This window comes from Convolutriloba macropyga, chromosome 3 (genome assembly GCF_964194025.1).
Source record: "Convolutriloba macropyga chromosome 3, txConMacr16.3, whole genome shotgun sequence".
NCBI lineage: Eukaryota > Metazoa > Xenacoelomorpha > Acoela > Convolutidae > Convolutriloba > Convolutriloba macropyga.
This window is the reverse complement of record NC_134470.1, coordinates 25,517,067-25,544,035: the sequence shown is the minus strand read 5'-3', so window position 1 is coordinate 25,544,035 and position 26,969 is coordinate 25,517,067. Positions and strand designations below refer to the sequence as shown.

General features: G+C 34.4%; 1 protein-coding gene across 1 annotated transcript; it reads left to right on the top strand.

Annotated features, from left to right (window-relative positions):
* The first annotated feature begins 11,293 nt into the window (after window positions 1-11,293).
* Window positions 11,294-26,311, top strand: LOC142336098 (band 4.1-like protein 3). Its single transcript, XM_075384641.1, has 4 exons — window positions 11,294-12,447; window positions 21,347-21,537; window positions 24,021-24,771; window positions 25,093-26,311. The coding sequence occupies exons 1-4, from the start codon at window positions 12,027-12,029 to the stop codon at window positions 25,497-25,499; spliced, it is 1,770 nt and encodes a 589-aa protein (XP_075240756.1). The 5' UTR covers window positions 11,294-12,026; the 3' UTR covers window positions 25,500-26,311.
* The last annotated feature ends 658 nt before the right edge of the window (window positions 26,312-26,969 follow it).

Below are 26,969 nucleotides of genomic sequence, written 5' to 3'. Positions count from 1 at the left end.
CGGTAGGACTTTGAGCATGGTAAACTGTTTAACTTCGGCTTAACAGTAACCTGTACAGCAATTAGCGTAGTGTTTGCAAAATTGCGCCACTATAAGGAACGGCGCAATATCGTTTGTGTACTTTGGCGGCTTTTATCTCTTTTAAACAAGTGAAATAGAGAAAGAGTAATGGAAAAAGAGCGAGTGCTGGAGTGTAAGTGGAATTGACCAGGCAGATTGCAATTCTCTTGTTGGTATATATGGTGTTGTTCTGGTTTGTAGACCAATACTGTGCAACGTATTACCAGATCTCATGTTGCGAAGGTCTTCACTTGGAAATTGATGATAAACGTGTATTGATAAATATATTTCTACAGATACTGATTTTTCCGCCCGTGTTGTTGTGCATGAATTGATGAGTTAAATGTTGCCCATTTTTCATTGTTAATGCTTTTTAGCTATCAGGGGAAATAGGTCTGCTCACCCGTTTAATGAATTGGGTGGCATCATTAGCACGTGTTTTGTCTGATGTACATCGATTGTAATGGTAGCAACTAGTCGCAAAGTCGTAGCATGTAGAAGTTAGAGATAATACTCTCGATAAATTATGTTCTAGAATTTCTTTACGATTGATACTTGTTGTTGAATTGTGATTATTGTTTATTTTGAACAATAGTATCAACTAACCGCGACAACATGAGTGGAGATAGTGAATTAGTTCATGATCTAAGAGAGGATTAGAGAGTTAGAAAGGGTACTGAATGTGAGGAACTAGAAATGGTAGTAATTGAGTTTATTCCTTTCTCTCTTCCATATCCCCGGGATGTTTTCCTTCCTTCTATGCTAGAAATGCATCAACTTGATTAGTGTTTCGATTTCTTGACAGTGAACTGACAGAAGATTTACAATCTTTTTCAATTTGTTCCCTTTTCCTTATTAGTTATTGTGTAGCCTGTTTGAACAGCATTAAGAAGAGCATTGAACTACCAAATAAAGTTGCGACAAAAAGGATTGTTAGTGTTTTTCACTCTGTCTTCCTTTACTGCCCGTTGAAAGTTTTTTTGCATTGTGTGTGTGTGTGTGTGGGGGGGGGGGATTCTGGCAGCAGTGTAGTTAGGTCAATGATGGATAAAAAGTGTCCAGAGCACTTAATTTTTGGAACATTTAAACTGTGCTTGATGAATGACATGTGGATCTCTCCTTCGCGAGAACTTTCAAAACAACTTTATTTTAAGTACCTCGTTTCAGAAGTTAGCTCTAGCAGGCCATGGAAGTACTGCAGTTCGTAATTTTTGAAAGCGTGCGTTCAGTTTTTCATAAAAATTTCTTGAGCAGTTTCTCTTTGCCCATAATGACGCACCAAGTTCTCTCGACAGGCACTGTTTCCTAGAGATGTTTTTGAACTTTACTTTTCTGAAAAGATTTACTGTAACTTATTTCAGTTTTTCAGTGAAACATTTTGTGTGAAACATTTTAAACATTTTGTGAAACTTTTTCTCAGCGTCCACTAACACGCAACTCTAATCCAATAGTTTTAGGATTATTTGAAAAAAATTGCAACTACCAAACGATACTATTTGATCAAAAAATGTTTTTGATAAATTGAAAGTGCAGATTGTTTGATTATTGGAATGTGCGTTTCAAGTGCTCGCAAGCAAAGTTTCGAGAATTTTTTTAAGACCCTAATAGTCTTTTTTCAATTATTTGCTTGACCGATTCGTCGTCTGACGTTTAGGCATCAAAAATGGGATAAACCATTCTGAACAGCTGTAGTTGCAACTTTTTTAAAATTTTTAACTGCTGCCTTTTAGCATCTGTTTTATTTTTAAACAGTATCTTTAACATCTTTAGCCTTATATGAAAAAAATTTTCATCATAAAATTTTTTGCACTATCAGGAATTGTGCAGACAACTAATGTGTTCGTATAGTTTGAAGGTTTTTGATCACTGGGGTAAGGAATAGATGCGATTGGAACTGGGTATTTCCGTTATATAATGTAAAGTTAAACTTTTTGGAAGCAAAATCATCGCAGAATAGCGTCATTTACCAAGTATTTAAACTCGTGATGAGGTGGTCTCAAAAAAGCATTATCAGACTGTAATTTACATAATTGTAATTAAAGGCAATAATTTATCTTGCAATCATTCTATACAGTGTTGGATATTGACTAGGGTTTTGTTTCAGTGCGTAAAACTTTCAAAAATCAATCTCATTTGATAAATATCCCTTGCACAGCGCGCGATAGATGCAAGAGCTTAGTTTGGCATTTGTGTTGATGGGAAATTGGATCAACTTTTAATTTTTACTGTTTTCTGGAAAATCTTCAAATTAATGATGGAGAGAACTGTCAAACCAAGCGTTGCCAGAATTCACGCAGTCTTTTTCATGTAATGGAGCAATAGCTTAAGGAGTTGAGTTCTTTATTCAGAAAGCGAGAATGGTTGTGTTTCTTAATAAGTTTAAAAACATTTTACTGTCTATAGCTGTTTAGTAGAGACCTCTTTAGTAAATGAATGTTTTGATTTTTCAAAGAGCTTCTAGGAAATTGGAGTTATCTGCCGTCTAACGCTAAACGGCCTCATCGACCCATTAAAGTGTCTTCGTTCTTTCACCTGCAGTGTTGCTTGAAAAAAGCCGGTATTCTCGATAATGAAGTTTGATAGTCAGGAGTCGAGAATGTGTTCTTGACTCTGGTCAAATACTCTAACTTGAATGGTCATTGGAAAGTTTCTGCCTAGAAGACCATTACATTCAGAGCAAGCATTTCTAGCTGCGGTATATTCCAATTTTTCTTACCAACTCTTTTCCAAATTGGGAAAATGTATGCGAGAATGGCTTTTTTCTTCAGTCAAACTGTCGGCAGTTTGACAGATTGCGCTCAAATTTAAGATGAATACTAACGTAAAAACTTCTAGAAAATTTAGTTAAGTGAAAAATGGGGATTTTCCAGTAGTTCTTTAAAGTTTCAAGTCGAAAAATTAAAATTTGAAAGCATATGGCCGAAAATTTCCACAAAAAATTTATTGATTTTCTGCTCAACATTTTAACATTTTTATACGTCTGTTTTCTGCTGATTAAATGCTATTGTACAATTGATTTCCTCTCTGAATTAAAAAGATTATTTTTGAAAATTGAAAATTTAGGGCAATTTATAGCTCTACCGACCGATACTTTTGATCAAAGCTTTTTTGATAAATTGAAAGTGCAGATTCTTTGCTTATTGAATTTTACTTTTCTGAAAAGATTTACTGTAACTTATTTCAGTTTTTGAGTGAAACATTTTGTGTGAAACATTTTAAACATTTTGTGAAACTTTTTCTCAGCGTCCACTAACACGCAACTCTAATCCAATAGTTTTAGGATTATTTGAAAAAAATTGCAACTACCAAACGATACTATTTGATCAAAAAATGTTTTTGATAAATTGAAAGTGCAGATTCTTTGATTATTGGAATGTGCGTTTCAAGTGCTCGCAAGCAAAGTTTCGAGCATTTTTTAAGACCCTAATGGTCTTTTTTTCAATTATTTGCTTGACCGATTCGTCGTCTGACGTTTAGGCATCAAAAATGGGATAAACCATTCTGAACAGCTGTAGTTGCAACTTTTTTTTAAATTTTTAACTGCTGCCTTTTAGCATCTGTTTTATTTTTAAACAGTATCTTTAACATCTTTAGCCTTATATGAAAAAAATTTTCATCATAAAATTTTTTGCATTATCAGGAATTGTGCAGACAACTAATGTGTTCGTATAGTTTGAAGGTTTTTGATCACTGGGGTAAGGAATAGATGCGATTGGAACTGGGTATTTCCGTTATATAATGTAAAGTTAAACTTTTTGGAAGCAAAAGCATCGCAGAATAGCGTCATTTACCAAGTAGTTAAACTCGTGATGAGGTGGTCTCAAAAAAGCATTATCAGACTGTAATTTACATAATTGTAATTAAAGGCAATAATTTATCTTGCAATCATTCTATACAGTGTTGGATATTGACTAGGGTTTTGTTTCAGTGCGTAAAACTTTCAAAAATCAATCTCATTTGATAAATATCTATTGCACAGCGCGCGATAGATGCAAGAGCTTAGTTTGGCTTTTGTGTTGATGGGAAATTGGATCAACTTTTAATATTTACTGTTTTTTGGAAAATCTTCAAATTAATGATGGAGAGAACTGTCAAACCAAGCGTTGCCAGAATTCACGCAGTCTTTTTCATGTAATGGAGCAATAGCTTAAGGAGTTGAGTTCTTTATTCAGAAAGCGAGAATGGTTGTGTTTCTTAATAAGTTTAAAAACATTTTACTGTCTATAGCTGTTTAGTAGAGACCTCTTTAGTAAATGATTGTGTTTTGATTTTGCAAAGAGCTTCTAGGAAATTGGAGTTATCTGCCGTCTAACGCTAAATGGCCTTATCGACCCATTAAAGTGTCTTCGTTCTTTCCCCTGCAGTGTGTTGCTTGAAAAAAGCCGGTATTCTCGATGAAGTTTGATAGTCAGGAGTCGAGCATGTGTTCTTGACTCTGGTCAAATACTCAAACTTGAATGGTCAGGAAAGTTTCTGCCTAGAAGACCATTACATTCAGAGCAAGCATTTCTAGCTGCGGTATATTCCAATTTTTCTTACCAACTCTTTTCCAAATTGGGAAAATGTATGCTAGGATGGCTTTTTTCTTCAGTCAAACTGTCGGCAGTTTGACAGATTGCGCTCAAATTTAAGGTGAATACTAACGTAAAAACTTCTAGAAAATTTAGTTAAGTGAAAAATGGGGATTTTCCAGTAATTCTTTACAGTTTCAAGTCGAAAAATTAAAATTTGAAACCATATGGCCGAAAATTTCCACAAAAAAATTATTGATTTTCTGCTCAACATTTTAACATTTTTATACGTCTGTTTTCTACTGAATAAATACTATTGTACAAATGATTTCCTCTCTGAATCAAAAAGATTATTTTTGAAAATTGAAAATTTAGGGCAATTTATAGCTCTACCGACCGATACTATTTGATCAAAGTTTTTTTGATAAATTGAAAGCGCAGATTCTTTGCTTATTGGAATGTGCGTTTCAAGTGCTCTTGAGCAAAGTTTCGAGCATTTTTTTTGGATTTAATGGTCTTTTTTAATTATTTGCTCGACCGATTCCTCGTCTGACGTTTAGTCATCAAAAATGGGATAAACCATTCTGAACAGCTGTAGTAGCAACTATTTTGTTAATTTTTAACTGCTGCCTTTTAGCATCTTTTTTTTTAAAACAGTATATCTTTAACATCTTTAGCCTTATATGAAAAATAACATTTTAATCACAAAGTTTTTTTGCATTATCAGGAAATCAGAAATTGTGCAGACATCTAATGTTCTCGTACAGTTTGAAGATTTCTGATCTTTGGGGTAAGGAATAGATGCGATTGGACTTGGGTATTTCCGTTATATAATGTAAAGTTAAACTTTTTGGAAGCAAAAGCATCGCAGAATAGCGTCATTTACCAAGTAGTTAAACTCGTGACGAGGTGGTCTCAAAAAAGCATTATCAGACTGTAATTTACATAATTGTAATTAAAGGCAATAATTTATCTTGCAATCATTCTATACAGTGTTGGATATTGACTAGGGTTTTGTTTCAGTGCGTAAAACTTTCAAAAATCAATCTCATTTGATAAATATCTAATGCACAGCGAGCGATAGATGCAAGAGCATAGTTTGGCATTTGTTTTGATGGGAAATTGGGTCATCTTTTAATTTTTAATGCTTTTTGGAAAATCTTCAAAGTAATTATGGAGAACTGTCAAACCAAGCGTTTCCAGAATTCACGCACACTTCTTCATGCAATGGAGCAATAGCTTAAGGAGTTGGGTTCTTTATTCAGAAAGCGAGAATGGTTGTCTTAACAAGTTTTAAAACATTTTACTGTCTATAGCTGTTTAGTAGAGACCTCTTTAGTAAATGAATAAGTGTTTTGATTTTTCAAAGAGCTTCTAGGAAATTCGAGTTATCTGCCGCCTAACGCTAAACGGCCTCATCGACCCATTAAAGTGTCGTCGTTTTTCCCCTGCAGTGTGTTGCTTGAAAAAGCCGTTATTCTCGATAATGAAGTTTGATTGTCTGGAGTCGAGAATGTGTTCTTGACTCTGGTCAAATACTCTTAAATTGAATGGTCATTGGAAAGTTTCTGCCTAGAAGACACTTACATTAAGAGCAAGCCTTTATAGCTGCGGTATACTTCAATTTTTCTTCCCAACTTTTTTCCAATTAGTGAAAATGTATGCGAGAATGGCTTTTTTCTTCAGTCAAACTGTCGGCAGTTTGACAGATTGCGCTCAAATTTAAGATGAATACTAACGTAAAAACTTCTAGAAAATTTAGTTAAGTGAAAAATGGGGATTTTCCAGTAATTCTTTACAGTTTCAAGTCGAAAAATTAAAATTTGAAACCATATGGCCGAAAATTTCCACAAAAAAATTATTGATTTTCTGCTCAACATTTTAACATTTTTATACGTCTGTTTTCTAATGGTTAAATACTATTGTACAAATGATTTCCTCTCTGAATCAAAAAGATTATTTTTGAAAATTGAAAATTTAGGGCAATTTATAGCTCTACCGACCGATACTATTTGATCAAAGTTTTTTTGATAAATTGAAATTGCAAATTCTTTGCTTATTGAATTTTACTTTTCTGAAAAGATTTACTGTAACTTATTTCAATTTTTGAGTGAAACATTTTGTGTGAAACATTTTAAACATTTTGTGAAACTTTTTCTCAGCGTCCACTAACACGCAACTCTAATCCAATAGTTTTAGGATTATTTGAAAAAAATTGCAACTACCAAACGATACTATTTGATCAAAAAATGTTTTTGATAAATTGAAAGTGCAGATTCTTTGATTATTGGAATGTGCGTTTCAAGTGCTCGCAAGCAAAGTTTCGAGCATTTTTTTAGACCCTAATGGTCTTTTTTCAATTATTTGCTTGACCGATTCGGCGTCTGACGTTTAGGCATCAAAAATGGGATAAACCATTCTGAACAGCTGTAGTTGCAACTTTTTTTAGATTTTTAACTGCTGCCTTTTGGCATCTGTTTTATTTTTAAACAGTATCTTTAACATCTTTAGCCTTATATGAAAAAAATTTTGATCATAAAATGGGATAAACCATTCTGAACAGCTGTAGTTGCAACTTTTTTTAGATTTTTAACTGCTGCCTTTTGGCATCTGTTTTATTTTTAAACAGTATCTTTAACATCTTTAGCCTTATATGAAAAAAATTTTGATCATAAAATTTTTTGCATTATCAGGAATTGTGCAGACAACTAATGTGTTCGTATAGTTTGAAGGTTTTTGATCACTGGGGTAAGGAATAGATGCGATTGGAACTGGGTCTTTCCGTTATATAATGTAAAATTAAACTTTTTGTATGCAAAATAATCGCAGAATAGCATTATTTACCAAGTAGTTAAACTCGTGATGAGGTGGTCTCAAAAAAGCATTATCAGACTGTAATTTACATAATTGCAATTAAAGTCAGTAATTTGTCTTGCAATCATTCTATACAGTGTTGGATATTGACTGGGCTTTTGTTTGAGTGCGTAAAACTTTCAAAAATCAATCTCTTCTGATAAATATCTAATGCACAGCGCGCGATAGATGCGAGAGCATAGTTTGGCATTTGTTTTGATGGGAAATTGGATCATCTTTTAATTTTTAATGCTTTTTGGAAAATCTTCAAATTAATTATGGAGAACTGTCAAACCAAGCGTTTCCAGAATTCACGCACACTTTTTCATGCAATGGAGCAATAGCTTAAGGAGTTGAGTTCTTTATTCAGAAAGCGAGAATGGTTGTCTTGACATGTTTTAAAACATTTTACTGTCTATAGCTGTTTAGTAGAGACCTCTTTAGTAAATGAATAAGTGTTTTGATTTTTCAAAGAGCTTCTAGGAAATTCGAGTTATCTGCCGTCTAACGCTAAACGGCCTCACCGACCCATTAAAGTGTCGTCGTTTTTCCCCTGCAGTGTGTTGCTTGAAAAAGCCGTTATTCTCGATAATGAAGTTTGATAGTCTGGAGTCGAGAATGTGTTCTTGACTCTGGTCAAATACTCTTAAATTGAATGGTCATTGGAAAGTTTCTGCCTAGAAGACACTTACATTAAGAGCAAGCCTTTATAGCTGCGGTATACTTCAATTTTTCTTCCCAACTTTTTTCCAATTAGTGAAAATTTATGCGAGAATGGCTTTTTTCTTCAGTCAAACTGTCGGCAGTTTGACAGATTGCGCTCAAATTTAAGATGAATACTAACGTAAAAACTTCTAGAAAATTTAGTTAAGTAAAAAATGGGGATTTTCCAGTAATTCTTTACAGTTTCAAGTCGAAAAATTAAAATTTGAAACCATATGGCCGAAAATTTCCACAAAAAAATTATTGATTTTCTGCTCAACATTTTAACATTTTTATACGTCTGTTTTCTAATGGTTAAATACTATTGTACAAATGATTTCCTCTCTGAATCAAAAAGATTATTTTTGAAAATTGAAAATTTAGGGCAATTTATAGCTCTACCGACCTCTGTTTCCTACTGATTAAATATTATTGTAGAAATGATTTCGTCTCTGAATCAAAACTATTGTTTTTGAAAATTGTTGAAGGTTTAGGGAAATTTATAGCTCTGAAAATAGAAAAAATCAACATTCAAAACTAAATGCAGGAGATATCATTCTTTTCTAAATTGTACCGTTATTTTTGAAAAATTTCTGCTCATTTCATCAGAACGGACCTATTGAGTATTTTGAAAACCTCGGTGACGTAAAAAACGGCTTCAAGAAATGAACATCAAATCAAGTCAAATTCAATATTTAAAAAATTCAATATTTCGAACCTTTTCTAGTATAAAGAAATACAGCTAAAATAGAGAATTAGAGAGTATATGGATTGCGTGATTGAAACCTTTAATACACATCTTCTTAGTTTTTTTTGAAATTGAGATTTTATACGTCTCAGTATTTTCAAATTGCTCTTTGAACTCATTTTTTTCCAGTCTTTTGGCGTTTCTGTAAATTGTAAACCTTATTTTTTTTGCGAAACTCCTCATATGGAAAACAAATTTTTTTTTGGAGAAATTTTCTTCACTTCACATAAAAATTATGTTTTCCTATTTCTTTAAAAATATTCTTATTTAAAAAAGTGAAAGTGCTAAAACGTGAATCATAATCAATGTTCCACAATTTTAAATTTTACTGAATAAGAGACTTTGAGAGCAGCTTGCAACGTTCAGTTACTTTGCAGAAGTAGTGCAGAATTATTAAAGAGTTAGAAAAATCAGTCAAGTTATAAAAGTTGTTTAAAATTTTGCATTTATTCATTACTACATTGTTTTAAAGCCAGCTTTAAACACATCTGCGAGATTTAATAAACCGAATAGCCCGGTTATGCTCATGAAACATCAAAATTGACAAGATTTTGAAAAGTTTCAGAAATTTCATTTCAGATGTGTTAATTTTACGATTAGCGATATAATTGCCTCAAGAAGTCCACACTTAGCTTTTTACCAAAAAGCAGTCCGAACATAAATGAACGGTGACAAAACTTTTAAGAAAGTTTTGGTGGCGATGTTTTTGTTTGTCTTTGTGTGGATATGTTTGCGTTTTTTTCGTGTGGTTTGTGTTGTAGAGAGAGAGAGAGTGTGTGTTAGTGGGCGAGAGATTGTTCCTTAAAATGTTAGACACAAATAGAGGCTGGTTGCAAAAACTGTCATAAACCTTGACAAAATTAGAAAAATTACTAAGTATTTGCTGCAAATTGCTACAAGATAAGTCCGAAACCTAAACTGTGCCTTTTTAAGTCTTGCTGATGACACATCTACGAGAGTTTAAGAAATTAATTCTTCCATTATGCTCATGAAATATCAAATTTTCCAAAAAATTTTTAGAAGTTACATTTCAAATTTTAGTGTCGAAGTTACAATTACCGATTCAATTGCCTCGAAAAGTCCACGCCTATTGTTTGAAAGGAAAAGAAAAACTAACTGATGGGTGACGAACCTTGAGTATTTACCAGTTATTAAAAACAAAATTTAAAGAGTTATGTTTAATAGCCGCGTCAGCAATTCTCGGCGGCTATTATTGCGCTCCTAAATTTTTTTTATCGTTTAACAGATTTTTGTTGTGTCTTGCCCTGACTTTCTGGAATTGACTTTTTCAATGGCTTCAGTGGATTCTACTGCTTTGCAGTTAAAATTTGTTTTCGTGTGGTCATTTCTGCTTTTAGGTCAATTGCGTGATTTACCTCACACAAAAAATGACTTCTGAACTCACTTATGGAACTTTAAATTTTATGAACATTTACTAATTAAAGGTCAATAGTGTGCATCTAAGTAGTGCCAAACTTATATGCCCTAATTCCTGAGTAATAGAGTCTTGAGTTTTAATATCGAATATTAATTTTGAAAAAGCTCCATTGGGGCTTTTTCCTTGTAGAGCAATTATGTCTCATAAAAATGACAGTCCGAATCGAACCCAAAAAGTCTATTGGTCTATTAAAAAGCTGGTGGTCGATCTGCCAATCTTATTTCTTTAGTTGCTTCAATTCATGGTAGGCCACAAGCGTCTATCGCGGCTATTTTCCGGCTTTCTGCCGGCTATGTTATGTTTTTTGGTGTTCGGCTCTGTATTTGTGTGTTGTTGTTTGTGTAATTTGTGGTTTGTTTATATGGTTTTTCTGTGTTTTGCAGATTGTACTACACTGACTTATTGCTTTAGAATTTGTTTAAGTTTTCACTGTCTGCCTAAAAAGGACGACATATTTTTTTGGTTCAAAGAGTACAAGTTATTTTCTCCAATGCATATAATTTGCATTCGGATACTGCCAACGGTTTATCTGGCAGAGTTTAATATTTGTTTTTGCAGCCTTGAGAGTTATATTGGAACATTATGTGCTACGCGCAGACTCGCACGAGCCGTCTTATTGTAATAGCTGATGGTTTTAAAACATTTTTTGACCGAGGACTTTATTCAGTTGTCCATAGAGACAACTATTTTGAGTAAAAAGCATTCCAGAGCCAGGCCGCCTATTTCAGTATGTTGAAGTGTCCTGCAGTGAAGATTTGTCGCCTTCAATTCATTTAACAGTCTCAAAATAAACTTTGTTGTAGGTATGGTGTGAGCGTGAAGAGCTCGGGGCAATGTGTATTCACTCTGAGACTCAACAAACCAGAATTACGGCTTTCATTATTTCAATGTGCGAGTTTGGTCTCCGAATGTTTAGGTACAGAGGTCTGTTAGATTAAATTAAGTTTATAAAATTGTACTTTCGTTGTGAAAATTATTTAACCGTTATACGTACAGTTTTGCCAACTTTTGAGTTATTGCATCGTTTCAGATTGGGGCTTGAGTGGATAATCGATTGACCTTGTTTTGCAATCGTGCTCTGTGTATGTTCGCGGCTGAATAAAGTGTGCGTGAACAAAGCAGATATCTACTATAATTTGGAACAGATTTGTCAAATCGGATTTACTCTATTTTTGAAAGCTCCATTCACTTTCGGACAGTTGATTAAAGAACTCGTTATTACAGAGGTTTAACTGTAGTCTGCGTTAAACAGTTTTACAGGCAAATTTGTCTAGCACAAGAATCGGCCTGGTTAGATCGAAGTTCGCATTAGTGCATCAACCTTCATTGACTAGTTAACGACTATTGTTATAACTGTAAACACACGCAAACGGTTTACAGAATTTCTTGGCTGTTTAACTCTACTACGAATAGCAAACATTTACTTGTTCAGAAGGCATCCACAGTTTGCTTGCTGAACGCTTGTTCTGAAACTAAGTTGCGAGATTGCACTGTTCCTTGCAATTTATTCAGTCTTTGTCCTTACGCTAACTTCTTATTGCATCTGTGTATACGCAAACCTGCTCTTACATCGTGCTTAGTTGAAACCTTATCATTATGATCAGCATTTTACCGCAATAATTTGGAGCGATTCTTAACCTGTATGTGCATAACATTAAGAAGGAGTTTGCTTTAATAATTTTCAAAGAATTTATTAAGACTGCGTATTTGAAAAATGACGCAGAATTACCCGAGCAATACGAGTCGCAGCGCCCCAACAGGCGGTGACAAGTACCAAGTGTATTTGCTAGATGGTCACCCCATAGAGGTTCGCGTGGGTCGCAAAGCTAAAGGAGACGACCTACTCCAGGAAGTGTTCAACAGTATGAATCCACCCCTGGAAGAGCGTGACTACTTTAGCCTGACATTCGACGTCCTGGACGAGAAGGAGCCAATTGCATGGCTCGACAGGGGAAAGAGTGTGGAGAAACAGATGAAGAAGGCGGCCAATCCTGCATTCGCCATGAATGTCAAGTTCTTCCCTCCAGATCCGACTACGTTGATGGAGTATTCCAGATACCTGTTCTATTTGCAGATCAGAGACGATGTGGCAAAAGGAAAGCTGCCCTGTTCACTGTCCACTCTAGCTCTTCTAGGTCAGTCAAAATTGTTCACAATTGACATGAGTCGTCAACTGGTGGCCTAATATGTCTCAAAGCATGCTTTACTATAGTATATAGTCTCCTGGAATTTTTACCCTCAACTGATTTTTTTCATAAAATTGCTTTGTTTGCCCTTTAAATCGCTTTCAAATCAATTTTTCTTCCGCAGAGGTTCTATTTCCATACAAGAGTAACAGTTTCTTTAATAGCATTTTTTGTTTAAATTTTTCTGAAAGATCAAAATTTTTTCTTGGGTTTGAACAATTCGTAATCAAAACAAGTTTTTTACTAGCTCTTTTAATTACTGTTTAATTGCTCTCAAACGAAATTTGTAGCAATTATATTAGTCATTTCGGTCTTTTTTAATGCTATTTTTCGCTTGACCGATTTTTCGTCTGACTCATTTGACTTTCGTCCTCAAAAAACGGATAAACAGGTAGCGCCCAGCGGGCATTAAGTGCTCTTAGAGCCTTTTAGCTCTGTTTCAGCTGAAACTGTTTTGGAGACTTAAACTTATGGTGTGTTGGGCGGTTCTTAGAGGTCGAAGACTCCCCACTATTGAAACCTTCCCCCTCCACATCGAGCTGTTGCCCCCACCCCACTGTTGCCCCCATCAGCCCACCGGTAAATGCCTCTCCCCTCCCCCTCCCCCCGTGGCTAGCTACTGACGAACAACCGCTCGCTAAAAACACGCTTTGATAATTTTTAATTTTTTTTCAAGTTTTGTCATTTTTTGAGCTTTATCAGCCTTAGTTGTCAAGGAACCTCCTCTAAGATTTGATAATACTGGTAAGGCTGTAGTGGTAATGGAATAGTTTCCACTTTTTAACATCACAAATTTGAGCTTTTTTTGGCAAAACGTGCAATTTTTTTCAATTTTTTGACCGAAAAGTTTTATTCAAAATTTTTTAAATTATTTTTTCGGTTTCTTCAGCCTGAAGAGGCAAGGAACCTCCTTTAGAGTTTGATAATAGGTTACTGCATATATTCTAGATGAAATAGAATGTTTTTCAAAATTTTTGCATAATGAAATTTGGCATTTGTTTTTTGAAAAAAACATGCTATCTTTTTCAGTTTTTCGCCACTTATTGTCTTTATCCAGGTTTTTCCAGCCAATAATCTCCTTTAGGGTTTGATAATAAGTTACTGATTTACTAATTATAGCTATTTTTTTATAACACTTGCAAATTTTGCATGTTATTTTTTGTCGTTTTTAAGGTTTCTCCAGCCTCAAAAGCCAAAGAATTTCCTCTAGCGTTTGATTATAAGTTACTGCGTAATTTTTTGTAGTAATGAATTGTTTTGCAATATCACGAACTTAAGCAATTTTTAGGAAATGTTTGCAATTTTTCAAGCTTTTTGATAATTTATTTTTTTCCGGTACTAGGGGTCCAGGGACCTAATCCAAGTTGCTCTCCAGCGAAGTTTGTAGCAATTCTAATAGTCCTGTTGGTCTTTTTTATGCAATTTTTTGCTCGACCGATGTTTCGTCTGGCCCATTTGACTTTTTGTACTTACAAACGGGATAAACAGTCAGCGCCCAGCGGGCATTAAGTTTCATTAGAGGCCCTCTCAATAGAGGTCATTAATTAAGTTTCATTAGAGGAACTTTGAAGAAGCTACCGGGAAGGCCTTAGTTTAAAGTTGTTAAAAGGTCATTTTAAGGAGCTTTTGAGCCCAGAGTGTTGCTATTTTTGTGACTTTTTTTCACTTTAATTTTTTTTGTTGGGCCAGTCTAAAATTGAGGCCTGTTAAAGTTCATAAAGAACTTTTTACAAGACATAAAAACTTTTTATGACCATTTTAGGAGCTATATGTTTTGGTACCCCAAACAAAAATACGCAAATATATACTAATTTTCAGTCTTTTCAAATTTTCTGAAAATTTTTTCCCATCTTTTGAGCTTTTCAGGCCTGTATACCTCTAGGGTCTGATAATAGGTTACTGCATAGTTTTTAGTGGTAAACTTGCCATTTTTTTCAACTTTTGTTGACATTTACTGTCATTATTCAAGTTCTTCCAGCCCCAAGAGTCCGAAAACCTCCTTAAGGACTTGATAATAAGTTAAAAAGTTTTATTGGCCATGTAACAGTTTTGAACTTGTTAATGACAACTTATTCTCATATTAAAAAGATCTTTTCTCCGCAATTAAGGAAAAGTTTAGCCCTGAAAGAAACATTGGTATTGATGGAAGTCCCTCCCTGCCTTAAAATAATTGCCGAAAAACGAACAGATAAACAACAAAATTTATGAATTGAATGAACTGTGCGAGTAATTCAATCACTACACAAGAAAACACTGAAAAAATCAAAATGCTTCCTGTCTGCAACAGGTTGAGTCAAATGGCAAATTACAACGCTCTCTTTTACGATGATACACATGTTAATTTTCAGCAGGGAATTCCGTTCATTAAAAATGCAGTTTTAAGTCATGTTCTTTTAACTTGTAATATTGTTCGTTTACAATCATTGCAGTATTCTCAAAGTGTATATATGAGTAGGGTAAACACTTACAAACCATGGAGGCAAAGATATCGTTATATAAATGGATTTTAGCTGCAGTTTCTGCTGTTCTTTTTAGCTGTTTTGCAACGTGTAATGCTTTATAATCAGATTTTGCTTCAAATGGCAGGTATTCGACTCATAGTTATACTATGTGTACTACTCATGTTCTCCGATAGTATTTCAGAAAAAATTGTGTTGCAGTTTTCCTTAAGCAACTCGAATACCTTCATTTAAAGTAAGCTGTGACTGCAAGCAATGTGCCCTAACATCCAAATTCGATATTTTTTTCTTGGTTGTTATATTATACTTTCTACTAAAAAGTGACCATATCGAAATAATGGGACCAATTTTGCCATGTGCACTTATGATGAAAGAGTTAGAATTATTTGAATCCAAAATGAAAATAAAAGCAGGATAACATCTGCTCTTGAAGGAAATAATTCAAGACATTGGTTACAACTGCATATATGCGTTTAGTGAAACATGGTTGTCACAAAATCACCCGGAAGAGTTTTGGCATGCAGATAATTAAATCTTTAACTGTTTTTGAAAACACTGCATCCAAACAACAAAAACAGAAGATGGTGGTATTATAATGTACATTCCGAAATTTTTAAAACCCAGTCTCCGCGATGATCTCAACTGCTTTCCGGATACAAATTTTAAAAGTTTGTTGGTTGAGTTGAACATAAAAATGGAAATGCGTACAAAATTTATCATTGTACCGAAAAAAACTTGTAAAGATTTGGAAAAATTGGTCATAGAAATTGATCTTGCTATAGCTGAAGGAAAATTTGTCATACTTGCTGGAGACTACAAGTTAAACTATTTTGCAAAGCGCAACAAAAGTCTGCTGCAATCTTAATTTCTCCGTATGATCTTAAACCATCGAATATTGATACAGCTACAAGAATGACTAACTCTTCTTCAACTATCGATTACATCATAACAGACGATTACGAATCAGGCATAGTAGCAGATTGTTTTGAAAAGTGATCATTTTGCAGCGATCACAGGTCTTAAATATGTGAACCTAAAGTCAAAAACGACAAAAAATTTTTTTGACAAAAAAACTATTCAGCCATAGCGTTCCAAAATTGCATTGAAAATTCAGACTGGAGACACTTTTACGGTGCAGTGACGGGAGATACAATGTTATTAGAATTTCAAAGAATTATGGATAAGTCATTAGCACTGCATGCTCCAATTAAAGTCTGTTATATTAGAAAAGACAATCCAAATTTTGCTTCAAGAAAATTGGCTATGTGAGAAAACAAAAAAAAAGTTTTCTAGAATTAGCGTGATGAAACTAAAAACGACTTAGTTCGTCAAAAAGAAAAACAACTTCGCTCGATTTTTATGGATTTAAACAGTGAAAAAGCCAGATGGAAATTCATTCGTAGATCTTCGTAATACAGAAAAGACTCAAACGAATTCCGACCCCACTTTTGGGGAGAGGAATTATATACTCAAATGGGTTTTTTTTTCAGTCAATTTTGGCCGATCGATATATTCATCGCAGAGAAATGTGAGTGGTATCATTGAAAAGCTGGTCCAGCGTAGAATTCAAAATTAAAACGACTTCGATTTTCGTTTTTTTTTCGAGTATCGAGGATTGAAGTTTTGTGTGAACACGGGATATTTGATCACTTTTAGTGTGAATTTTCTTCAAATTAAGATGTTTTCTATAGAAATATTATTTCAAACTTAAATTTCTTGCCAAAACATGAGCCAATTTTGTGTTCCTAATAGACTAAAGGCGTTAAAAAGACTAGTTCTGGTCTCATGGGGAGGTTCGATATAAAAAAAATGGAATTCGATTTGAGAGCTCTTTTTTTATAAAACTTTTCTTTTTTTTGCTTTTTAAGTCACCTAGAAACAAGTCACTTTTCATATAGAGGTTCCGTTAATGAAAAAGCTCCTTTAGAGTCAAATGAAGCCCAGTGAAAAAAAAATCGTTTTCCAGGAATTGCTCATGTTTCTTTTTTGGCTTCGACTCTTGAGTTTTCTTAATTTTAAGAAATTTTGAATTTCTTTTTGAGGTTTTACTAATTTTTCGGAGTCTTATGGCATAGACTCATTAACTGACAGTGCAATATGTTCCGTAATGTGAATTAAGTGAACGTATCTAGCGCTTTAAGAGGACAGCTAATAGCTGTTAAGACATTAAAAAAGTTTTTGCGGAAAAATTTTTTGAACAATAACCAATCGTAAACTTATTGTCGTGAACTATAAGTCAGCCTCTGCAATGATAGCACCTTCTTCCGTCCTACTGCAACCAAATTTGATCTGGCTAGCAGTTTCATCTTCTAGTTTTTAGTTATATGACTTCAATGACACAAAATTTCAAAAAATTTAAAAAATTTTTCGGATATTTCCGTATTATTCGTTACTTTTGAAATCTTATCAAATTATTCTAAAATTTACAGCTCATTGGCTTAAAGAAAACCTTCAGTGGATCACAGATAAAGTTTTCAGAGAAAAGCTTACGGTTTAAATGGCTTCGACCTTTTGTTCTCGCACTTTTTTACTGAATTTTTGGTTTTTGCCTGATTGTTGTTGTTTTCATAGTTATAAGACTTGTTGTTATGTCATATTGATCACCTATGCATGACAAACACCCCTATACTCCCATTGGGGTATACTTTAGGGTATTTAAGGACTTCCGTCGAAATTTATTGAATTTAATGGCTGTTAAGAATTTAAAGATAATTTTTCAAAAATTTTCTTGAACATTAACCAATCTTTCGTGAACTGTTAGTCGGTGTCAGTTTTGACAGAGCCCATTTGCTTTCTACTGCAACAAAAAATAATCTCGTTAGCGGTTTTATCTTCTAACTTTTGGTTTAATGAAATCAGTGACAAAAGAATTCAAATTTTTTTTTCAATTTGATATTTTGGTATATTTGGTTACTTTTGAACTCTTATCATATTATCCAAATATTATTTACATTATCCAAAAATTATACTAATCCCATTGGCCTAAAGAAGACATTCAGTGGATCACAGATAAAGATTTCAGAGATAAGCTAATGGTTTAAATGGCTTCGAAATTTTCTTCTTGCACATTTCTACTGAATTTTGGTTTTGCGCTTCTTTTTGTTGTTTTCATGGTCTTAAGACTTATTGTGATGGCTTATTGATTATCTATTATGCATGAAAATCATTTTCCCGCCATCGTGTTATTTCTGAGCGTAGTTACTGACCTCCGTTGGAAGCTTTTGAGTTTAAAGGCTGTTAAGACTGAAATTTATTTTTGAACAATAACAATCCTAAACTTTTTTTTGTGAACTGCTTGTCAGCCTTAGTATTTACAGGATCCTTTTTTTCGATTCCAGCCAAAAAAAACTGGTTAGCGGCTTTTTTACCTATTAGTTTCAAAACTTCAATGCCACAAGTTTTCTTTTTTTTTCGGATACTTTTTCTTATTTGTATCCTTTTGAGATCTTATCACATTATCCTATTCCTGATAGTTGCCACTGGTTTAGGGAAGACGGTCAACGGATCATAAATAAAGTTTTCAGAGAAGAGCTTATGATTAGTATTTCTTCGACTCTTTCTTCTGGCATTTTTCTACTGAATTTTTAGTTTATGCCTGTCTTAGTTGTTGTTTTCATCGTCAATAACTTGTTGTAAGGTCTTATTAATAAAATATGAATAACAAACAATTCTGTTGCCCCATGGAGGCGTAATTTCATGTATTTAGTGGATTCCGTTGAAAGCTTATGAATTTAATGACGTTGATACTAAGAGGTTTCTCAAATTTTTCGTGGCTCTATTGTAGTTGTTGATATTTGATTTTTTGAAATTATATTGATAAAAAAAGAGAAATCCCATTACTGTTAAAAAATTATTTGAACATCGAAAAATGATTAGTGAAAAATTCATTTTTTAATGCCTTCGACACTTTTCTCGCGCAATTCTTTTCTTGAAATTGCTGTTTTTGCCTGTTTTTGTTCTTTAGGTAGCCGTAAATTGCTGACAAGTCTCTTAAGCTTGTAATTGAGGATTGAATTAATGATGTTACCAGAAGAAGTCAGTTCGTAGCCTTTAGTCTTAAAATTTATGATATACATTTTTAAATATTTTTCAAACACTTCAGTTTTTGTTCTTTTCGTCAAATTGTAACTTATTTTCATCAATGAGAGGTCACATCCAATTTCTTGTGTTTCAGAAAGTATATCTACTGATATTATTTGTCAACGATGCTTTGTTTGTTGGTCAATATGCGTTTTTATAAACCTTTTTTTAGCGGTCATTTTTTTGCGTTTCTTCTCTTCTTTCAAAACAATCGTGTAGTAACAGATCCCAATGGTTTTCAAATGTAGCCCAAATCAACTTATTTAATCTCTCAGTATAATTCCTTCAACTGAATCATTAGAAATAAGAGTTCAATTAAAAATACATAATAGTCAGATAATAGCTAATTATTTTAATGGTAGCAATAGTTTGTTTTCGCAAAATGTTTGTAATTTTTCAAGTTTTTTTCTTTGGTTCATTCTATGGCTTAGTCTACCCAAAGACAGTTTCTTTTGGTTTTGTAATAACTTTTTAGTAATTTATCAAAGATTATTTAGTTAAAAGCTAATGATTTTTAAGACTTGAAATTTTTTGTTTTGAAAAATGTTGGTTAATTTTTGAATTTCGCCTCATTGATCGTTGTCTTTGTTGACTTGCTACATAGTCTTATTAAGAAAACTTTCCATCCACAGTTAGGAGAAAGTAAATTTGAGTAGTTAAGGTTTTGTCTGACTGCATTTTGACGTTGTTACTATGTGCATTTAAATTTAGATTTTCTGTTTTTGCCGTGAAATTTTTGTTTTCGCTAATTTTTTTTTGTCTCGTAGTCTGTTTAATGTCAGATGTCATTAGCGCTATAATGGGGCATGGCATTATGTAATTCAATTAGTATATAGGTTATGTAACGATTGTCTTAAACTCAAACATCTATTTTTGTTATCTCTTCAATTGGTTGATAATTAAGTCAAAAATGTAGATGAGCTGGGATCGGAACATCATGTGCAAACGCACATTAACGAGCCGCCTTGTTACAATTTTCCTCCTCAAAATGTGAATGCTGAAAATCTCTGGTACCTTTAAAATAATTTTGTTCGCAATTCTTTTGATAGCTGCGAAAGTCAACAAAGCGAGCTAGTATTGAACTCTCTTGGTGTTTCACAATTCACTGATGATATATATTTAGACCTGTATTTTTTTCGCACTGTTTGATGATTTTTGAAGCCAGTGATGAGCTATATTTGAGTTGTTATTTTAATAACACTTAATTAATGGAGCAATTAATGAAAGACAAAGCGAGTAGATGTATGCAGTGAATGGTTTTCAGGCGTACTATACAGCAGCCCTAGAAGAGTTTTTGGGTTTTTTCTCCTGCGGTATTTTTACTCCTGTGATCAGTTTTTTTGCTAATTCTTCCTATGTCTTGCACATCGTTTTTAAATTTCATTCTCCGTTTTTAGGTCTAGTTCTTAGTTGTCAATTAAAATACTTTTTGACCATATTCAGCTGAATAAACATTGCTATAATGGTAGGTTATATGAGGGAAGTTTCTAGAAACATTGCACAGGCTAAACGAATAATTTAAATTCAATTTGAAGCGTCATAGAAAGCAGGAAAATAAATTGATAGTTTTTAAAGTTCTTGCTGAGTTTGCTAGAAGGTAAAGGTATTGTTAATTGCTCTGTTTAGTAGGAATGTAAAAGTATTGTTAATGTTAAACATAGTTGTGAGAACTAATTTTCTATCGATTTTTGTCTCCATGTTCAATTGCTCTCAAACGAACTTTGCAGCAATTATAAGTCCTGTGGTCCTTTTATGCGATTTTTTGCTGGGCCAATTTTTCGTCTGACCCATTTGACTTTTTGTCCTCAAAAACGGGATAAACAAGTAGCGCCCGGAGGACCTTAAGGGCTCTTTGACCCTCTCTTCTTACTAAAGTCTAAGTATGCAATTTAACTAAGCTGTTTTGGAGCCTCCCTAGACCGTACCTAGTGATTGTCGAAACCAACCGCTCGTCAGTCATTTGAGAGCAATTTGCCCGACGTTAGTCGGTGATGTTTTTCCGTCTTTTTCACATTTGAGTTCTTTAATTTATGCGTGTTAAATAGCTTTAAAGCTATCTTAACTGGCGGCAGTTTACTACAAAAAGTGCACCGAAACTGATTTCCATTTCAAAAATTTAAATCTTGTTAAAGCAGCTTTGAGATAATCCCCGTCACTTGCCGGTGGTTTTAGAGCAGTTCGTCCGATATTAGTCCATTATTTTTTGTGTATCTAGTTTAGGACAAATTGCGAATATTTCGTGCAATTGAGTATGCACGAATTTTTCGGAGGTGGTTAAAAAATTTGTTATTGAAGTCATACCTGTTCAGGCTCATTCGTGTGCCAGGCTGATCAAGGTGACTACACAGCAGACATGGACTTGAGTGCTCTGCAAGAGCTGCCTTTGTTTGCTCCCAATGTGTCCAACGCAGACAGTCCCATCTTGTTGGACAGGATTCTCACTCTCTACAGGACACATAGGGGCATGACCACTGCTGAAGCTGAGATGAATTACTTGGAGGTCAGTCACCACAACAACAGATTCATCAGCGGTTTTTTGTTCACTTTTTCTTTTTGAAACAAATAAACTCAAATTTTCAATGCACCTATCTTATTGTTGAACAGTATATTTTGTTTAAGAATCAAAAAGTATTCGATTTTTTGTAAAAGTTTGTTTCTGGCTAACCGAATGTCTTGTGGGAAATGGTTCCCTTTTGTTAACCGAATGATATATCAAAGTTTGTTTTTTCTACCAAATTGGACCGGAATGTTAGTCAAGTAAAACTGTGCTGAACTCACTTGATAGTGAATTTTTGAATAAAATCGATGATAAGAAAATTGAAACTGTCCTCAGGTTCATTTTTTTCTGCTCTGAATTCCAAACCTAAAGTTTTTAGGGAACTTCGTAAAATTGATTCAAAAATATCATGAGATACACTATGGTACAAAAAGTTACGGTCAGCATAATTTGTGCGTTTCAAGCGTTATTTTTGCAGAAAAAGTTATAATTGCGCTCAAGCTTTAAAAAATGTGTGAAATTTGAAGATTTGAACGATTTGATCGTTTCTTCTACAGACACTGACCTATCGATGTCACATGACATGAATAGGGTTTATGTAATAGGGCTTGAAATGGCATAAATTTGATGATAGCAAATTTTAATTTTTGGATTTCCTATTTTTGAGGGGCCATTGGGGTTTAAAGTTTTAACATTTCACACTAATTTTGTTCGCGTTCAGAGGAATTTTTGGTGCGTTTCTGATTTTTCATGCAAAAGGTTTTATGTAGTTTTTTTATTGGCTGCGAAAGCTGAGGAAGGTATTTTTGCCCTTCTCTTGTTCTTTTTCATCTTCAAGATTATTCGTAATGCTATGTGACGTCCCGTTCACTTCAAATCAGCGCTTGATCATTTTTTATGGAATTTTTTGACTGGGTTTGGGGGGCGTAACTTAATGTTTTGCTCTTATTAGAGCAAGTTTTTTTTGTTCTTTTGCGTGATCATGTTTTTGGTCACTTACCTCTCTTCTTCGGCCTTAACTCAGTGAAAACATTTTTTTTGCTTCCGTTGAATTTTTAAGTTTTTCTTAAAAGTGAAAAATGTTTGATGACTGTAATTAGGCAACTGTACAATCAGTTGGTGAGCTAATACGTTCTTGATTCTCAACGGCGATTATTTAGTTTTTTTTAATTCGCTTTACCTTTTGATCACGTTTTCGTTTTACATAAGTCACGGCGTTCACGGTTGACTCCTGACTTATCTCAACCACTGTTTCAACTGAACGGATTTTAAGTTATCCACTCATTGAATTACCCAATGGAGTGAATACGGTCAATGTCAAAAGAGCAAAATCAAAAGAAACGGGATAAACCGATAAAGCCTGGTCAGTAAGTCATAGTGCGTTAGGTTATCAAAGTTCGTTAAAGCGGTTGTTAGCTGACCTTAGTACTAATCTTAATAGCCTTCGTTTTAGAAGATGAATTAAGTATAGTTTTTGATTCTAACTGAATTTGCACACCAAATTAGAACACTTTGATAGATTAAAAAAGATTCTGGCAATTTCTATTTTTTTCTGCTACTATTTCAATCCCGATGTGGGTCAATTGTGGCTATTTTACTGCAATTTGCAGCTTATAATAGATGTTTTTGATTTAAGATTTTTCTGTTTAAAAATTAAATTTATGAGTCAAGTTTTCAAAAAGACTTATTTCATTCGATTTCAGTTCAAATTCACTTTTTAACTATTCTTTCTCCTTTTTTAACCAGAAATTTTCACTGTTTTTTGTCGTTGGTTTCATAAACATAACTTAATTACAACTTTTTCATAATAAAAATCAAGATTTTTTTTAACTCTTTTTCCATTTTGTTTAGTTTTAAATTGCTCTCGAACGAATTTTGAAACCGTTATTGTAAAGGTTATCTTTTTGTGTGCAATTGTCTCTTAGACGTTTTGACTTTTCGAGTGATTTTTACGAATCTCAATAATTGAATTGAAAATGCGTTAAATTTGGCTGCCAAAAGCAGGCTACAATAATGAAACACCTGCTCCAGAGACAGTTTTTCAAGTAATTAATTTTAACCGCTGGGACCTGTTTTTTATTGAGATTGAGAGACAACACAACTAAAAACGATAAGAACTGTCAAAGCTAAAATACTCAATGATATTTTCTGTAAACATGTGAAAATTAAGAAACAAGATTTTAAGGCTTAAAAAATAGCCCGAGTCAGTTGTTTAATCAGAACTCCTGTGTGATCTGTCAGAAATGATTTTCAATTGCGGGTGATTTCAAAGTTTTGACTCGAGTCTATTACTTTGAAGAAGAATGTGCTCCAGCTGCTCCAAATAAGTTGCTTCAATTACCAAGCATTTTTTTTCAGACAAGACTCACAAGCAGTCCTGTTAACATCATGAAATTCATACATCCGCTATTGATTATGAACATTATTAAAAAGATCATTATTTTTGCTACCGTTGTTTTAAATTTGATGCTATGATTGTTTCTCAGGTCGCTAAGAAACTTACGCTTTATGGAGTCACTCTTAAACCGTGCACGGATGCGAATGGGACTCGACTGTACCTGGGAGTCAACGCGAGTGGAGTTCTCGTATTCCGAGACCAGCTGAGATTGAACAGATTTGCCTGGGCTAAAATCATTAAAATATCGTACAAGAAAAGTGATTTCTCAGTCAATTTGATGCCGGGTGATTATGATGGTGTTGACCGAACTGTAGTCTTCAAAATGGATAGTCAAAAAGAAGCCAAAAGTTTCTGGAAAATATGCATCGAACATCACCAGTTTTTCAGACTTCTCTCAGCAAACCCGAAGCCGAGAAAGATTCCTTTCACGAACTCACATCCAACTCTGGTCGGACAAACCGAGTACGAAATTAAGAAGTCGGCTACTTTGAATCGAACAGATACATTTGCAAGAAACACAGTTACGGCGAGGAGAACCCAAACGCTCCCTGCGGCACACCATCAACCGGGAATGAGAGCTCCTCCCAGTCCACAAAGCGGGGAGTACGAGCCACGAAGGCATGAACAAATCCAGCAGCGACTGAACAATGGCAACATGCTGGTTAATGGAGGCGCGAATAACGGTGTGGTATCAGACGAAGGAAGCGACCATGGCCTGAACCATTTGTACTCTGTGCCTCAGAGGGTTACTGACGAGGCACAGGAAAACCCATCCTACGCTCACTCCCGAGTGCACTCTATGAATGAACCCAATTTTGCCCCGAATGCTGGCGGCGGAGGTTGGTCTTCAATGCATGCGACTTCTGCCAATGTATAGATCTAACAGTAGTATGTGTGCGATTTGCAACAAAGCTTTGATTGAGCACAAGTGTACTATTGCTAAGCTTTGCGATTCCTAAGAAGCAGCTTTATGCCTGTGCTCCATAAAATTTAAAATCATAGTGCAACAATTTTAATTTTATGTGATTATTTTGTGTGAAACTGTGTGAATGCATCATCATCATCATCCCCTCATCTTAGCACTGGAATAATTTTTAAATTATATTCTTTCTCTTCCTTTCTTTCTTCTCTCGAGTAGTCTGTCGTCTGTATTTTCTTAGAAGTAGTGCAGCACCACGCAACTGTCACGACCACAGTTAAGACGTCTATCCGCATGCCTCCTGCTCAGCCACCCCCGCGAGTAGCCAATCCTAACATGAACGCTCACCCCGAAACCGAAGAAGTGGGTTCGAGTCCCAACGGAGCCTCTCCTCCCACGCACATAATAGTAGAACAGGTGAATGGCGATCACCAACCCACTGAGGTTTCCGGTGTAGCCAGAACGCCCACGTCGCCTTCGGACATCACCACTGACTCGGAGGGGGGTGAGGAGGAACTGAATGCTCCTCTGATGCAAGTTCACCCGGCAGAAGGATCCCCGGTGGCCGAGGGCACGACTGTTGTTACCCACTCAGAACAAGTGCGCACTGCTAGCCTCGTGTACCACCAGGAGACCACGGAAGCTTGATCCCCCACTCTACTCTTGATGAAATCCTACCCTTTGTTCCCCTTCTATGTTTTAGACAGTAAATGCGAGAGACAGTCTGACATGTTTAAGTTTCTGTAGAAATGATAAAGCATTTATGTATGACCAGTAGAAACGTCAGAAGGTCGATTAAACTTACATAAATACTTTGTAATTATTGCCTTTGTATGGTGTTGCCTGCCATTGATCTTCTGAGCAATTAAGGAGGTGGGATTTAAGGTTAAAGAAGCTCAGCTGAAATGAATCAACATGGCAGTTTACTTTGAAATTCTTTTTCGCCCATTTTGCATAAAATTATTTTGAATTTTCAATGTTAATAAAGATTGTCAAATTTGACCGCTCCATAAAATTCATTCAAAACCGCGCGTAGACTTGCAGTATTTGTAGCACTTATTTTTGTAAAACATTTTCACCTCTTGTACGCTCAAATGCTCCTCGAATCAAACAAAAATTAAATATCCTTCTGGTCGAGAATTTGATTTTGATGTGTGACTAAATTAAGTGAATGTGACTTGAATTTTCTATCCAATCTGTGAACAGATTCTTAGAGCTTCGTGGACTCAAATTGATTAGTGCGCAGAGCTGATTACTGGTGTACGGTGGATTAGTTTGTTGGTCATAATATATTGTTTTGTACTCTTTAAAAGACGATAATTATACCATATAAATTAGACCTGTTGTTTTGCATGCTTGCTCATTATGATCATTCAATTTAAAAGGTAATAAAAATTATGGTAAATTTAAAAGAATAGTTTTCCACTATTTATGTAACAAATTTAAAGTTCTAAACTTTCTTTTGATTGAAGAAATAATTGGGTCTTCTATCGAAAAAATTAAAATGTATTATTTTAGGGTTTTAAGAAAATTAAAAATTGCATTTCATAATTGATGGACAAAAGAGTATGAGATTTAAATCACAAAGGTAATAACCTGTAGGTAGTACTCAGGTCACAAGTTTATAGAAGCTTTGGGAAATCTTTATCTTTACGACTCGAGTTTTTATTCCTCGATCACTAATTATTACAAAAATGAGGTGATCTATATAGCAGACAGGTTTTTACCGTCAGGTACTTGTTTACGCATTCTAAAGAATTTTTCACTTGTTTATGTATCCAAGAGAGAAGACAAGTTTTTTGTATTTCCTATAAAAGTCTGTTCAGTTGATAGAAAAAGAAGTCTTGAGTTGTTAGGAAACCTGAAAAGTTGAAGTTTTTTTTAAAAATGTTTATTTCCTATTTAATAGCCGCGACAGCAATTCCAGGCGGCTATTATTGCGCTCCTAATTTTTTACGATTCAAAGAATTTTAATTGTATTGGGGCGTTGTTTTTTTTTAAGATGTGTTCACACATTTTTCAATGGCTTTGATCTTTCAACCGGATAAACAGGTAAAGCCCAGCGGGCATCATGTTTCATTAGAGACCCAAAGTTGGCTTTAGTAGTCCTTTAAGAGC